General features: G+C 35.5%; 2 protein-coding genes and 1 pseudogene across 2 annotated transcripts; 1 reads left to right on the forward strand and 2 right to left on the reverse strand.

Moving 5' to 3' along the window:
• Nucleotides 1-873: 873 nt before the first annotated feature.
• LOC104099055 (peroxidase 3-like) lies at nt 874-7,036 on the forward strand (annotated as a pseudogene).
• Nucleotides 7,037-7,039: 3 nt separating this feature from the next.
• On the reverse strand, nt 7,040-8,015 carry LOC104099056 (DNA repair protein XRCC3 homolog). Its single transcript, XM_033656842.2, has one exon. It carries the CDS (start codon nt 7,907-7,909, stop codon nt 7,064-7,066), a length of 846 nt encoding a protein of 281 aa, XP_033512733.2. The 5' UTR covers nt 7,910-8,015; the 3' UTR covers nt 7,040-7,063.
• A 2,415-nt stretch (nt 8,016-10,430) lies between these two features.
• On the reverse strand, nt 10,431-11,940 carry LOC104099053 (peroxidase 27-like). The gene is made up of 4 exons (XM_009605929.4): nt 11,667-11,940; nt 11,392-11,580; nt 11,149-11,314; nt 10,431-11,044 (listed from the first exon to the last, which is right to left on the reverse strand). Exons 1-4 carry the CDS (start codon nt 11,877-11,879, stop codon nt 10,638-10,640), a joined length of 975 nt encoding a protein of 324 aa, XP_009604224.1. The 5' UTR covers nt 11,880-11,940; the 3' UTR covers nt 10,431-10,637.
• Between the last annotated feature and the right edge of the window lie 3,808 nt (nt 11,941-15,748).

Genomic DNA, 15,748 nt, shown 5'->3' on the forward strand with positions numbered 1-15,748 from the left:
CGCCATCGCCAGAATGCCTAGAAGGGAGAATTGGAGGACAGCGACCAAGGAGGCAATAACGGAATTGACGGAACGAATTACTGAGGATGGAAATCTAGGGTTGGGATTTGGAAAAGTGCGATCAATTACGGAAATTCTTAGCAAAACACCGGGACCGGAGAAGAATATCGGAGAAATCAACACGCCAATCAATCGGCCGGTACTACGGGAGAAGAATGCAAATGTGATGCCGGTAGTGCTGCAACAGAAGACAAGGACCATACCTAGGTCAGAAGGGGAAAACATGCAAACTACTGTTCGATTGGAGAATTCAATTTCTCCAAACACTGGAACACAACATGGCAGTGCAAAAGCTGTAATTCAAGGAAGCGAAGTGTTTGAAGCAAAAATTAACGAAAAGGAGCCTATTATGGCGGAACAACAGACGGAGAAGGAAAACAATGGAAAGGAGAACAAGAATTGGGTGAACCTGTTTGAAGGGAATAGAATGGCGGCTAAAGGTATGAATCTCACTTTCATTGCTCCTCGAATTCGCAATGGTGTCAAAATTGTGCAACTGGAAAAGGAAGAGGTGGATAGGGAGACAGAGAAATGGCGAAATGTTGTAATAATGTATGTAATTGGGGAAACACCTATAATTTGGGTTGTCGAACGATTCATTGCATCACAGTGGAACTTCACAACCAAACCTAGCTCAATGAAGGCTACTTCATTGTCAAATTCACATGCAAGGAAGACCAGAATGTAGTCCTGTTCTCAGGGCCATACACAATCAATAACAAACCTATAATAACCAAAGCTTGGACTCCAAATTTCAATTTTGATGAGGAGGTATTAAAAATCATACCCTTATGGATCAAACTTCCAAATTTACCACTCAATTGTTGGAGTATGAACTCATTAAGCAGAATAGGGAGTGGACTAGGGAACCCTCTATATGCCAATGATTGTACAACAAAGGTCGAAAGGGTCTCATATGCAAGGATGCTCATTGAGATGGATGTTACTCAACCATTGCCAACAAAGGTGACTGTGGAAGATCCTAATGGAAAGATATTTGAACAGGAGATAACATACGACTGGAGACCATTGTATTGTCCTACATGCTTGCAAGTAGGGTATTGCTGCCAACAAAAAGACAATGTGACCACAAGGAACCGGGAACAACCACAAGCTATGAAGAAGCCTACAAAGCAGCTATGGGTGAAAGCAGGGCAAAGAAAAACTGTAACACAAGTGGAAACTAAAAATGACAAGGAAGAACCAAGCAATAAAGGGAAAGCTAAAGAGGGTGAGGAAGGCTGGACAGAAGTGCGTGGCAGATCAGCTGGGAAGACAATTAAAGCAGGAAAACTAGAGAATACACAGCAGCCGGTTAGCATAAATTGGTTTCATTTCACTCAGTGAAGAAGCAAATCAACAAAGAATGGAACCACAACATGCACAGTATGAAGAAGAGGGAGGAAGTAGCATAGGGGTGGAGGACATGACTCAATTTCCTTTTCTACCAAGAAGAAGATAGTTACTTGGAATGTTAGAGGGGTGAATAAGTTGTATAAACAAAAGGAGACAAAGGAGTTTATTAGAGAAAATAATATTAGTATTATAGCAATAATAGAGCATAGACCTCAAGAGAATAAAGCTGCAAGTATAGTTAATAAAATTGCACCTGGATGGGACTGGATCACTAATGCATCTCATACACAAAGAGGGAGAATATGGTTGCTATGGAACCCCAACCTTGCAATGATAACTGAGCTGGATGTGCATCCTCAATTCATACATGTTCAAGTGAAAGGGATAGCTTTGAATATTAAATATCACTTCACTGCAGTATATGGCTTACAAACTATAAAGGACAGGCAGGTCTTGTGGCAAAAACTGGAGCAAATTGAGTCATGACAGCAAGGACCCTGGTTAATAATGGGGGACTTCAATGCCATATTAAATGTAGAAGACAGAATACATGGTACAGAGGTGCAGGATGCAGAAACAAGAGACTTCAGAAAGTTTATGGTAGAAACTGGGATGACAGAATTACAAACAATTGGAAGATCATACACATGGAGCAATAATCACACATATAGTAGGATTGATAGAGCGATAGTCAACTCAAACTGGATGACTACAATGTCACCTCTATCAGTGCAAGTTATGGATCCTATCTTCTAGGACCACTCTCCACTCTGCATTGAATTGGGCAGACCAGAAAACAGATACAGGAAAGCATTCAGATTCATGAAATGTATAGCAGAACACCCTAATTTCAACAAGGTAGTAGAGGACAGCTGGAGACAAACTAATAATGCATATCATATGAAGGACATCTGGGAGAAGCTGAAGCATGTTAGGAGTGCCATCAAAGAACTGAATGTCAAGGAGTTTACTGGGGTCACAGAAAGAATCAAAGACATTAGAGGCAAGCTTAAAAATGTACAGGAAGACATGAGAACTCCACCACTCACAGGAGTTATTTGAAGCAGAAAAGGAGCTGAGGAAACAACTTGAGAAATGGGATCTAATAGAAGAAAGCATATACAAACAGAAATCCAGGGTGCAATGGCTAAAGTTAGGAGACTCCAACTCAGCATACTTCTTTGCAAGCATGAAGAATAGGAGAGCACAAAACCATATCAAGGCTTTAGTGTCTACCGAAGGCAGAATGCTGCAAACAGAGAAGGGCATAGAGGAGGAAATACTCAAGTTCTACAAGTAATTGCTTAGGAATGCAAATACAATACTGCCAGCATTACAGCCTAGTATAATGAACACAAGTCCTATACTTAATAGAAGGCAGCAACAAGCACTCATTAGACCTTTTGGAAAAGAAGAAGTATATCAGGCACTACAAGGGATAGATGAAACTAAAGCACCGGGGATGGATGGTTTCAACTCATGCTTCTTAATAGCAATGGAATACCTTACTAGGCTGCTGAAGACTCTGAAGAACAATCCTGATTTTAACTATCGCCCTAGGTGTTCAAAGCTAAACCTAGTGCAGTTGGGATTTGCAGATGACCTGCTCCTATTCTGCAAGGGAGAGGTGATATCGGCAAAGCTACCGTATGCTTGTTTTGACAGTTTTTCTAAGGCATCTGGATTAGTAGCTAACCAGGGGAAAAGTTCTGTATAATTTGGAGGAGTTGCTCCTAACATTCAACAGGAAATCCTGCAAACTTTGGGCTTCCAAGCTGGCACATTGCCCTTTAGATACTTAGGTGTGCCTCTGAGCTCTAAGAGGTTATCAATTGGGCAATGTCAACCACTATTAGAAAAGATGACAGGAAGGATCACTACCTGGACAGCAAAACTACTGTCTTACACAGGCAAATTGCAGCTGATTAAGAGTGTTCTTACACCTATACAAAATTTCTGGTCTCAAATTTTCACACTGCCTAAAAAGATCATTCAGGTGATTGAAGCAATTTGCAGAAACTACCTCTAGACATAAGCTGCAGAATATTCCAAAAAAGCTCTCATTGCCTGGGGAAAGTTATGCTTACCTAAGGTTGCTGGTGGATTGAACATAACAAACATTGGCTTATGGAACAAAGCAGCTATCCTACAACAGTACTGGAGTCGGGGGCAGAAAAAAGATAGATTGTGGATCAAATGGGTCCACACATATTATATAAAGGGGAATATGATGAATGAAGTAAAACCAAAACAGACATCATGGGTTGTGCAAAAGATATTCAAGGCAGGGAAATATATTGAAGAGGCTGGGCTAACAGTAGAGGAGATTATGAGCAGGGGAAAGTACTCCATAAGGCAAATGTATAACAACCTGCGAGGAGAGTATTCCAGAGTTCATTGAAGGAGGCTGATATGTAATAATCAAAGTAGTCCAAGGTGGTCCTTCATCTTATATATGGCTGTACAGAATAGACTATATACCTTAGCCTTTGCTCATCAAATGGGGGATGCAGAGTAGTCTGATATGCATTTTATGTGAACAAGAACAGGAAACCACGCAACACTTATTCTTTGAATGCAATATAGCAGCTAGACAAAAACTACTCACATGGCAGGGGGTCAGCAGAGCTGCAAAGGGGTGGTCTGAGGAGATAACATGGGCAATAAACAATGCATGAGGGAAATGTGGGAAAGCTGAAATATATAGAATGGCGTTAGCTGGGAGCATTTACTATATCTGGAAGGAACTGAAAACTATTCCAGAACAAACGAAGATCAGAGGAGGTGATTGTTAAGATGATTATACAAGATATACACTGCAGAGGAAGCAAAGTTCCAAGACTAGCAAAGCAGATGGCCAGCCTAAACTTCTATCCATGAAGTAATAAGGAGAAGGTCTAACCAGGTGTAATGGATACCAAGTAGTAAGATTTCTGAAAGATAGATTTTAGTAGAGGAGGCTAGAGATGCACACTAAAGTTAGGGCTACAAGTCCAACTTTAGGATGATGACATACTTGAGCATTCAGATAAATAGAAAACTTATTTACCAAAAAAAAAAAAAAGTACAATAAATATGTTGAAGTGTTAGTTTCTAGTAAATGTTTTTACTAAGTACGTAGCGGCCTGTTCCAATTGTCCAATATAAGGAAAAAATGAATTGCAAGTAATTGTAACTGGCTGATCTCACCAAATGTACTAGAAATAAAACAAGTAGCAAAACAGCTCGAAAACTTGACTTAACAAAGGATATGCCAAAAGCATGTATATAATTGCTGTCCTGGCTACTAGCTATAGTAGCAGGTATTAGTTTGTTGAAATAAGAACATGGACGTAACATGCACCATAACAAAAATAACTACTGCATGCTCCAAAGAAAATAGAAAAATAAAAATAATAATTAAAAAAAAGGGAGGAAGAGCAAATAGACAAGCTGTGGTTTTTATGTACATACCATAAATTATATTGTTATTTTTCCTATCAGAGCCCAATTTCTGGGTTTTTTCCTTAGTTACCATATGAGAAATCTAACCAATTTTTAGCAATTTATGTTTAAACATTTTTCCTGATGGCATCAGTTGAGAAGGTCGAGGTCAACGTGATTATTATATGTGATCTTACTGGCAAGTATAGGAAAGGGACAGACTATAACTAATCTACTTTTTAAACACTATGTAAAGAGGAACGATAAATAATGGAGTATTAAACTAAACACATTTTAGTTAGACTGAAAAGAAAAGTGCCTATAAATTTGCTCTAACGCATGCTGTTTGAGTACAGAAACGCAACAAAACAAGAAATCTCTTTGAACAATAGCAACACAATGGCTACATTTAGCTCTTTGGGTTTTCTAGTATTGATATTTCTCGGTATCCTGGGGTCTAGCCATGGCCAGTTACAACTCAACTTCTATAGCAAGAGCTGCCCAAAAGCAGAGAAGATCATTCAAGGCTACATTCAGAAGCACATTACTAACGCTCCGTCTCTTGCAGCTGCCTTACTCAGAATGCACTTCTATGATTGCTTTGTCAGGGTATGTATATTTATTGTAATAATTGTCCAAGTTTTTGGATTGAGACGGACTTAAATAGTGTGTTATGAGGATTCATATAACCGACCCCAAATTGCTTGGGATCAAGGCGAAATTACTATTGTTGTTCATATGCAGTAACTTATTTGCTATATTTCATTTTCTGAGTGTACCTTTTGTGATTTATTCTTTCTTTGTTTTGGGTCTTGGCAGGGTTGTGATGCTTCTGTGCTCCTAAATTCCACTAAGAGTACAGGAAACCAAACCGAAAAAGTGGCAATCCCAAATCATACACTGAGGGGATTCTCCTTCATTGATGGTATAAAGAAAATAGTTGAAGCTGAATGCCCCGGAGTTGTCTCTTGTGCTGATATTGTCGCCTTGGTTGCTAGAGACTCTGTAGTAGTCAACGTAAGCACAAGTTTGAGCAAATAAATAATTAACTTCTTGAACCATTTCCTAAGTATTGTTCACATTCTCTTCTTCTTCTTGAAATAATAGGGAGGTCCATACTGGAATGTGCCAACTGGTAGAAGAGATGGAAGAATATCAAATGCCTCAGAAGCCTTAGCAGACATTCCAGCTCCAACTAGTAACTTCACCAGGCTTCAGTCATCGTTTGCCAAGAAGGGTCTTGATCTAAAAGACTTAGTCCTATTGTCCGGTAAGTCAAATTAATAGTACCATTATATATGGTGGTATTTAATTGTGTATGAAATTTAAGTAAGAAAGATTTTGGTATATAAGAAAATTATCTAAAGAAATTGTGGTCATCTTAAAGATGACATGACATTTCTGTAGCTAAACGAACATGTGCAAAATATAGAAATGGATCATTCTATAAAATGAAACAGAGGGAGTATTCATTTCTAGTCCTCTATGTATAGGTTTTTACTTTTTAATAATAAGTACTTTTCTTTCAGGTGTTCTCACACCATCGGAATTTCTCACTGCCCATCATTTTCCACACGTATGTACAATTTCACTGGAACTTTTGGTACTCAAGATCCATCTCTAGACAGCGAATACGCTGCCAATCTTAAGGGCAAAAAATGCAAATCCGTTAATGACAATACAACAATAGTTGAGATGGACCCCGGTAGTTTCAAGACATTTGACCTTAGCTACTTCAAGCTTTTGCTCAAGAGGAGAGGCCTCTTCCAATCAGATGCAGCCTTAACAACAAGTTCTGCAACAAAATCATACATCAACCAACTAGTACAAGGATCACTCAAAGAGTTCTATGCTGAATTTGCTTAGGCCATGGAGAAAATGGGGAAAATTGAAGTTAAGACAGGTTCTACAGGTGAAATCAGGAAGCATTGTGCAGTTGTGAATTAATAGTTGTAAGGACACTTTTCATTTTGGTGCCACGTTTCAAGGATTTTGTATTTTCTGTATCTACTTTGTGTGAATGCTTTGAGGTACATTGTATCATGTTCTTTTGTATCTATTCTGTACAATATCTGTAGCTTGGTGATTTAATTATTTTGGCAATAAAACTGAGGTGCCAAGGGCAGCTTTTTTGTATAAATTGAAAGATTGGTCAGAAATCTTCATGATATAAATCTTTTTCTTTTTTACTATAGTACTAAGTACTAACTAAACCAGCAATGTTTTATCTTTCTAAACCAAAAACCTTTTCTCTAGTAATAACAAACTCACAGTAAGAATCAGGCAGATGAGGAGCAAAAACAACGCGTATAAACCTCCGAGTTTGTGTAGTAAAGCAATCTTCATCAGCAACTCTCTCTTCATTTCTTGACAAGAATAATCTTGTATTAACACAATTAGCCCATGACAAACCCAACGCAGCACACACTTTCCTCTCAGATGTATACAAGCAAGTGGAGTTCCCAATCCTTAAAACATCAGAATCATCAATTACATCCACAACCTGGTTGATTACCACTACCGCTAACCCAAAACGTCTAGCTTGCTCCTTCAATTTGCTTGAAATCTTGAAGAATAAACCCGATCTCTGCTTAAGGTCGCGCGCGTTGTTCTCAAATTCAAAGCGAAATAAAGCAGCAATGGAGTCAATTACAATTAGCTTAATAGGAGGAAAGGAAGGAGGATGGGATAATAATAAAGAGTCTATTTGGGACAATACGTCGAACAGGTGGTGAGCAGAGTGAAGAGGGTGGGTTAGAATGTTACCTAAAGGATTGTGGAGTGTGGGGAAAGAGGAGGAGAGTTGGTGAAGGCGGCGGAGGGGAAAGGGAGATTCGGAGTAGAGGTATAAGGAGGAAGAAGAAAGGCCACCAAGAGAAGTGGGGAGCTGAGCGGAGAGGAGGAGCTGAAGGGAGATTTGGGTTTTGCCGCAGCCGCTTTCAGCAACTAATTCGGTAATTGAATTGCAAGGAATGCCGCCGCCGAGAAAGCGGTCTAGAATTGGGCAGCCGAGGCTGCATTTCTGAACGGGGCTGGGACTAAGATGCTGAAGGAGATCCTCGGGTTTCATCAAATGCGCGCTTTTCTGCTGATTCAAAATGAGTAATGGTTGTAGCTATTGCTAATAGACACACGAAGGAACTTTATTATGATAAAAGTAAGCTAATTAACTTTAGACGTTTGTCGTGTATCTATGACGTTGATGACTTGGAAAACATACGGTAGATGCGGGATGTAGCATCTGGTTCATTTGAACTTATCTTTAAAACACTTCTGAAAGGAAGCATAAATTTATGGATAAATATTTACTAAAATTGTAATAAATAATAGGGCAAAAGTTCAAATATATCCTTGTATTATACGAAATTGAGCACATTTGTCATTCGTTAATACTTTAGTTCAAATATGTTCTTACCGTCACATAGTTGGTCCATATATTATCTTAGAGTTACACAATTGGTTCATATATGTCCTTTTCGAAACGGAATTCACTCAAACTAATTAGCTCTTTCGTTAATTGTATTAAAGTTTATTACAAACATTATTTCCTTTTTATTAGTACTTTTTTTTCTTTACCTTTCTTTTTTCTTTCTTCTTTTTTCTTTTCTTCTCTTTTTTTTTCTTTTTCTTTCTCCCTTATCCGTTTCCTCCATTACTGATGTCTTCTTCATTTTCGTCACCAATTTCACTTGACAAAACTCATGAATTTCAATTACTAAGAAAATTCTCCCATAAGGTAATTAAGATCCAATTCATTGGCCTTCTAAATAAACGAAATTAAATTGTTCCAAAAATTATGGTTTAAACTTTAAAATAATAAAAACATCTCAACCTTTAACAATACTCAAAAGACCAAAATATTTAAATTGTTTCCAGAAAGATAATTTAATGATTAAAAGCATAGAGTTCAAGTTGTCGTGTTATAAATTTGAGTTGTTAGTCTTTTTTCAGCTGGACATTTTCTATTTTTTTTATTAATTATGTAAATTAGGGGTGTACATGGAACGGGTTGGTTCGGTTTTTATCAAAACCAAACCAAACCAATTATATCGGTTTGGATTGTTCGGTTTTGTTGGATTTTTTGAGTTTTTTGTTACATAAATATTATTTCAATCTTACTTTGTTAATTTTTTTAGAACTAAATATATGTTCAGTAAAAATTTAAAAATTGACAAACATATGATTTATAAAAAAATTCTTATGGGAGAATTTTCTCAGTAATTGGAATTCATGAATTTTGTCAAGTGAAATTGGTGACGAAAATGGAGAAGACGTCAGTAATGGAGGAAATCGGATAAGGGAGAAAGAAAAAAGAAAAGAAAAAGAGAAGAAAAGAAAAAAGAAGAAAGAAAAGAGAAAGGTAAAGAAAAAAAAGTACTAATAAAAAGGAAATAGTGTTTGTAATACACTTTAATACAATTAACGAAAGAGCTAATTAGTTTGAGTGAATTCCGTTTCGAAAAGGGCATATATGAGTCAACTGTATAACTCTAAGGGCATATATGGACCAACTATGTGACGGTAATGGCATATTTGAGCTAAAGTATTAACGAAGGACAAATGTGCTTAATTTAGTATAGTACAAGGGCATATTTTGACCTTTTCCGTAAATAATATACTCCATATAAATCCATATTTTAAAAATAAAGTGAATTCAATACTGAAAATTTTAAATATTAAATCCATAAAATTTATATAATGAATCCACCGCTGGTCGTAGAAGCAATAATCTTTTAACATATGAGATTCCTAGTCTTCTTCATTATTGTCATTGAGTGTCGAACAGCCAAGCTCAACAATCCTAAATTTCATCTTATTTTAAGCCCAAAAGCAACCCCTTGGAATTGTCTTCCAAGAGGCAAGAAGAACTATCCAACTGGAGAATACGGTATACGGTAGAAAATTTAGGATGTATGTGATATATATCGCGAATGTAAATTTATATCAGCATTAGTTTTATTAGGTCATTAATTAATGCTTACTAGGTTATCTCTAGATTATTTAGTGCATATAAAAAAAGGTAAAAAGAACTTTTGGTTATAAATTAAATGTTGAATCCCATTGACATAAGGAAAGATTTTAGTGTAGCGGCAAGATGGTTCAAAATTTACCTAAGATTATAGGTTTAAATTCTAGGTGTGACATTTAGTAGAGTTTTTTTTCGTATTTAGAATTCCCTAATGTGTAGTCCTGACTCCGCCATTGATTCTGATACAATATGTGTTTGCTTTTCTTACATTCAAATTCCAAGTTTACTGAAAATCCTCCTAGTTAAATTCAGTTTTTGATGGTTCTGGTCTTCTGGATACTCTGGATAGAAGAGACCCATAGTGATGCCATTATCTGTTGAGAAACTAATAGGCATTGGACAATGAGAGATATGCAATAACATGCAAGTGACATCTTGGTTTCAATTGTCATTGTAGTTCCCTAGCTATTTTATTAACAAATTCAATTTCAATGATTTTTTACTACCATGTAATTATGTGAAAATGTCATATTGGGAATCTTATGAACAAATTAATTTGTGATAAAGCTCATACCCCTAATATCATAAACGGTAAAACAAAAAGGGAAATTCTAATGCATGCTCTACAAAAAGCAACATTTTTATTAGCTTCATGCTTGATGAACTGAATTACAAACTTACAATACAATGAAAGTTTACCACCATAAAATTATGTTCCACAAACTAATCAGAAAAGAAAAGAATATCCACAACAGAGATACCATTATTAAACATAACAATACAAAAAGGATTAAAATTTTGCAAGGGAAATAGCTTATCAAAGTGTCTCTTAGTTTCGGAAGGCACAATGTTTTCTGATTTCACCTGCTTTACCAGTAAGAACTCCAATTTTGCCCATTTTTATCATTGATTCTCCAAAATCTTTGAAGAAAGTGGATCCATAGGGATTTACTTGAGACAAAATATAAGCTTTTGTTTGACTATCAGTGAGAAGAGCTGCATCAGATGCGAATAACCTTCTTCTTTTGCTAACCATTGTGTAATAATCTGTGTCAAAACTCTTGAAACTTCCAGGGTCCATTTCGACAATGGTGGTCACATCTCCTGGCTTACATTTGATCTTCAAACGACCTATGTAGTTCTGATCCATGTTCGGGTCCATGTCACCTTTGCCAGTGAAATTGTACAAACGGCTTGAGAAGGAAAAACAATGTGACATTCCAATAGTGTGTCCTCCTACGAATAAACGAGGAGAAAATAAAAGAATATAAATTTTGGATTTGTTGAATTTATGTAACTCTTCCACATATAGTTGTTTCACGGTAAAATATCAATTTTACCTGATAAAACAACAAGGTCTTTTACATTTAATCCCAAGGAGCCAAATGTTGTTTTAAGAGTAGTGAAGTTATCAAAAGGAGTTGGCAAATTCTTTAAGGCATCTAAGAGTATTGAAACTCTCCCATCTCTTCTTCCCAAGGGAACTGCCCAAGTTGGTCCATTAATCTGAAATAACCCTATAATATGTTAAGTATTTGAAATTATAATAAATTGATTGAATTTACTAGTATTTATTTAGTTACCAGTTCAACAGCATCACGGGCTGCTAAGGCTAAAATATCAGAGCAAGACACAATGCCAGGACACTCTTTCTCTAAAGCAGATTTAGCAGCATCAATTACTTGGAATCCCCTCAGGCTTTGATTTGGAATTGCATCTTTCTCTGCTTGATTACCTTTTGTTGAATTCAGTAGCACTGAACCATCACATCCCTACATTAATAAAAAGATATAATAAGGAAAAACAGTATATCCATAACATAGACATGATACATAAGGCATTCAATCGCGACGGTTACCCTAACGAAACAATCATGAAAATGCATTCTCAAGAGTGGAGCAGCCAAGGTAGGAGCATGAGAAATGTAGTGAGCTGTTGTTTGTTTGACAATTGCCTCTACATTTGGACATGTTTTCTTATAGAAGCCTAATTCTACACCTTGAGAATTAGCAACCTCCAATATGCAAAAAATTTGAAGAATGAGAAATGAAAGAAGTTTTAATGTTGCCATTATTCTTTTTGGAAAGATGATGAAGAAAATCTCACTGACTTGCTTGCTTTAAGTGATGATTGGGACACACAAATGCATGTCCATTAAATAGGAAGCAGATGGTGATATATCAATCCTTTAATTTTTATTTGTTAAGATGGCAGAGCTGCAGGTAGGAAAGTTGATTTTAATATTTAGCAGTTAACACCTTCTAACTGTAGCAATTTTTAATGTTCTTGTTGCTAATATATGCCAAATAAACTCACCAAAAACCAAAATTTCTCTATCAGAAAATCTTTAAAAAATTATGTGGAAACAGTCTTATCTAAAAAATTTGGCATGTGGAAATTCTTTTTGACAATTGTTGGAGGTGAGACTCGAACTCTGGACCTCTAGCTACTTCAATATCATGTTAAACCACATGATCATCTCATCTAAAAATTTTAATTATTTGAGAGATTACATTTATATTTACTTAATTATATCTTAAATAAAAAGAATATTATATATGCTAATTTTCTCTTTTGGGTATAACAATTTATTTTGATAGAGGTTTTATTAAGTTTCAATAGATTAACAACTGAAAGCTGTGTTACTTTTCTCTCTCACACACACACATCACACCTTTGGGTAATAGGGAGCAAAATGAAACTTCTTTACTTTTCCTGTCTTCTTTATCTATCCTGTGGAGAAAACTGAGCTTTAATTCTGCAGTGAAAAATTATTTTTTTTGACAACTTGGCAGTAATAATTAGGCTCAATGTTTTGAAACAGTCAAATAAATAAAAGAGGAAGGTATGATATACTATTATTAAATCAAAAGATCCAATTTGGTGCATAGAATTGATTTTCCTATAATTAGTAATGGCTGTCAAACACATTAGGGGAATCTGCAACCAAATCCTCGGTGCCCTGCAAATAAAAACTGCTAATCAAGTACATTTATCTCTGTTTATTGATTCACTAAACCAACTTGCCTTTGGACACTCTCATCTGCTCTTGAATATTTAATAGAACACGGCCAGAACAGCGATATATGATTCACACAGCTTCAGATTTCATATGAAACTAAATAATACGATACCATACAATACATTATGAAACGATACATAACAACCATCCTAACAAGTCGTAAGTGAATTTGCGAGTCACAAATACTAAGTAAGTCTCATTGACTCTTCCTAAAACATGAATGCATGAGATAATGCAAGGTCATATAACCATTGTCACACCTCCTTTTTCCCTATAGGGTATGGGGATAAGGGAGTTTTTTCAATTTAAGTGACATTATTCGAATTTGGGATTATTTATTTATTTAGAGTCGCCACTCGAAATTATTTACGGTGTTCCGAGTCACCATTTATTTTTAAATCCCAAATCGAGGAAAATTTGACTCCGTTAAAAGTCTGCACAACCAGAAGATCGGGTAAGGAATTCTATTAACCCGAAAGAAGGTTTAGGCACTCCCGAGTTCCGTAATTTTAGCACAGTCACTTAATGATTTATACTTAGCTCATTTTAGTTAATTACTCATTTTAGGACCTATGTGTACTTTATCCTATATCGCTTTTAATTACTCGATTATTCGTATTTAAAGATTTATCTTAAGACGAGTTACGCGTACGTATACCCGTTTAGTTTGGTGTGTCAAAAATCATGTCACGCGTACGTGTCCACAATCCATAACACGTGGTAAACGTTTGGTCAAAGTCGTGTGAACGCGTACCTTGAATTTATTTAAATATTGAGATCACGTCACGCGGACATGTACGCAATCACGATAGTAGTTTAATATCCGTGCCTAAAGCATTTCTACGAGTGTTTAATTAAGGCATTTTATTTACTAAGATTGTTTGATCATGGTCACGCGAACATGTACCTTGATTTGTTTTGGCATCACAACTATATCATTCGTGCGTGTACATAATTGTAATAATTAAGTTGATTATAAATACCTTAAGTTATGCTTATGTCTCTAAGCTAAATACTTTATGTCATATGGCTAAGTGTAAAGGTTCAATACTAGGTGATATGTTTGTTTGTATTAGATGGGGGCAGGCTATGTATTATCTGTCAAGCAAGCCCAGATTTAAAATTTGAGGCCTGATAAGGACTGAGTCCAAATGAACTCTAGCCCAAGACATATATTATTCGTTATTGGGCCTAGCTAATGAATTCAGTTCAAAAGAATTTGGGCTTGCTTGAGTCTAATTGACTCTGGCCCAATGCATATTTTAAGGCAGCTAAATTAATTCAGTCAAAATGATTTGGGCCTAGTGATCATGGAGTCCAAATGACTCTAGCCCAATACCTTGTTATTAAGCATTCAATCAATTAAACACATTTAATTCAGAAAGATCCGGGCATGATGATGAGTCCAAATGACTCTGGCCCAATGATCATTTTTATGGACAACTAAATGAAATTAACTAAAGAAATTTGGGCCTGGTGATAATGAGTCCATGTGACTCTAGCTCAACTCATATTTATTTGAATGAATTTGAGATTAATTTTTGTAATAGCAGTTATGAAATTTTCCTATGTTTTTTGTTTGTCTTTTAAAGTAGAAAACTAAAAGGGGGTTTGGGACGCGAATAAAATAAATCGAAATTCTGTTTTAAATTTGGATAATTTTCCTATTGATTGCCTAAATCTTCTTTTTCTTATATTAAAGTGCTAAGTTTAAAAACTCATTGTGTATTTAAAAAAAATCACTGCCTTTACTTAAATTATCAATTTAATTCATTAGCCAAAATTTTAGAGTACAATCTCATAGACCCAATTGATTTGGGCCTGAAAATGTACCCTGATTGCGATTAAGTTTGCTTGCAGAACCTAGTTTTTCATGACTTAGAACTAATAGAATCAGATTTGTTATATTTGATTGTTTTAAATGAAATGATAAAGCTACTAATTAAACCAGCACATTGTACAGGATAATATAATATAAAAGAAGCTAAATTATTACATTATTGATGACAAATCTATTTATTATTTTAACAATTTTTCGAAAAATATGCTTTTTCTTGTTTCTACTGTCACATGATAAAGTATAGATCTTATGAACATATTGAAAATTTTAAACAATATTTTACAATTTTCAGAAAGAATAAAAAAAGACTTTAACATTGAAGTTAACATAACTTAAGTTGCCTAAAACAGTGTGAATAATTGACTCTTCTATGAATTTACACACAATTTCTAACCATACGACTTTTATTAACATGATTTATGTAATATCTTAGCTTATGCATAAAATCACATTCAAACCAAACACAAACGGTGATAAACATTGAAAGAAACATAATAGTAACAAAATTGAAATTTTACATTGTTGAGAAAGTACCTTGACAACAGCAAGAGAAACAAAATAAATAGAAAATAAATCTCTGAAAAGCTTGAAGCAAAGCAGCAGCAATGAAACCTCGTAAGGTAAGAACAACCGGATTTTAAAATAGGAAAAGAAATGTATTTTTGTTTCTGAAAGATCAAGGTTGATTTTCAGCAGTGCAGAGATTTTCTGTGTGTTTTTGTGTATCTGTGTGAGTAGGTGTATTCAGATATGTTTTTCAGTGTGTATGAATGTGTATATCTTAAGGTGTCTATGTCACGACCCAAAATCCCACCGCAGGCGTCGTGATTAAGCCGATTTTAATTATATTTTGAAGCCATTTTTTTAATAAATTAATACAACCTCCCAAGACTGGTAGTACTGAGTCACGAACTCTAACTGAATACATGGAATGATCACGAGGACCGAATATACAATATTGTTTGATTAAAAATTAACAGTACAATGAAATAAAAAGACTCCAAGGGACTGCGACGACCAAGCATCTCTATCTTGAATCCTTACGATATCGCTTTAACTCTGCTCAAGTCCGATATCT

This window comes from Nicotiana tomentosiformis, chromosome 6 (genome assembly GCF_000390325.3).
Source record: "Nicotiana tomentosiformis chromosome 6, ASM39032v3, whole genome shotgun sequence".
Classification (NCBI taxonomy): Eukaryota; Viridiplantae; Streptophyta; class Magnoliopsida; order Solanales; family Solanaceae; genus Nicotiana; species Nicotiana tomentosiformis.

Coding starts and splice junctions, on each gene's coding strand:
- LOC104099056 (XM_033656842.2), bottom strand. CDS start 7,909: ATGAAACCCGAGGATCTCCTTCAGCATCTTAGTCCCAGCCCCGTTCAG.
- LOC104099053 (XM_009605929.4), bottom strand. CDS start 11,879: ATGGCAACATTAAAACTTCTTTCATTTCTCATTCTTCAAATTTTTTGC. Junction 11,581..11,666: donor TTCATGATTGTTTCGTTAGG/GTAACCGTCGCG, acceptor TTATTAATGTAG/GGATGTGATGGTTCAGTGCT. Junction 11,045..11,148: donor AGACCTTGTTGTTTTATCAG/GTAAAATTGATA, acceptor GTTTATTCGTAG/GAGGACACACTATTGGAATG.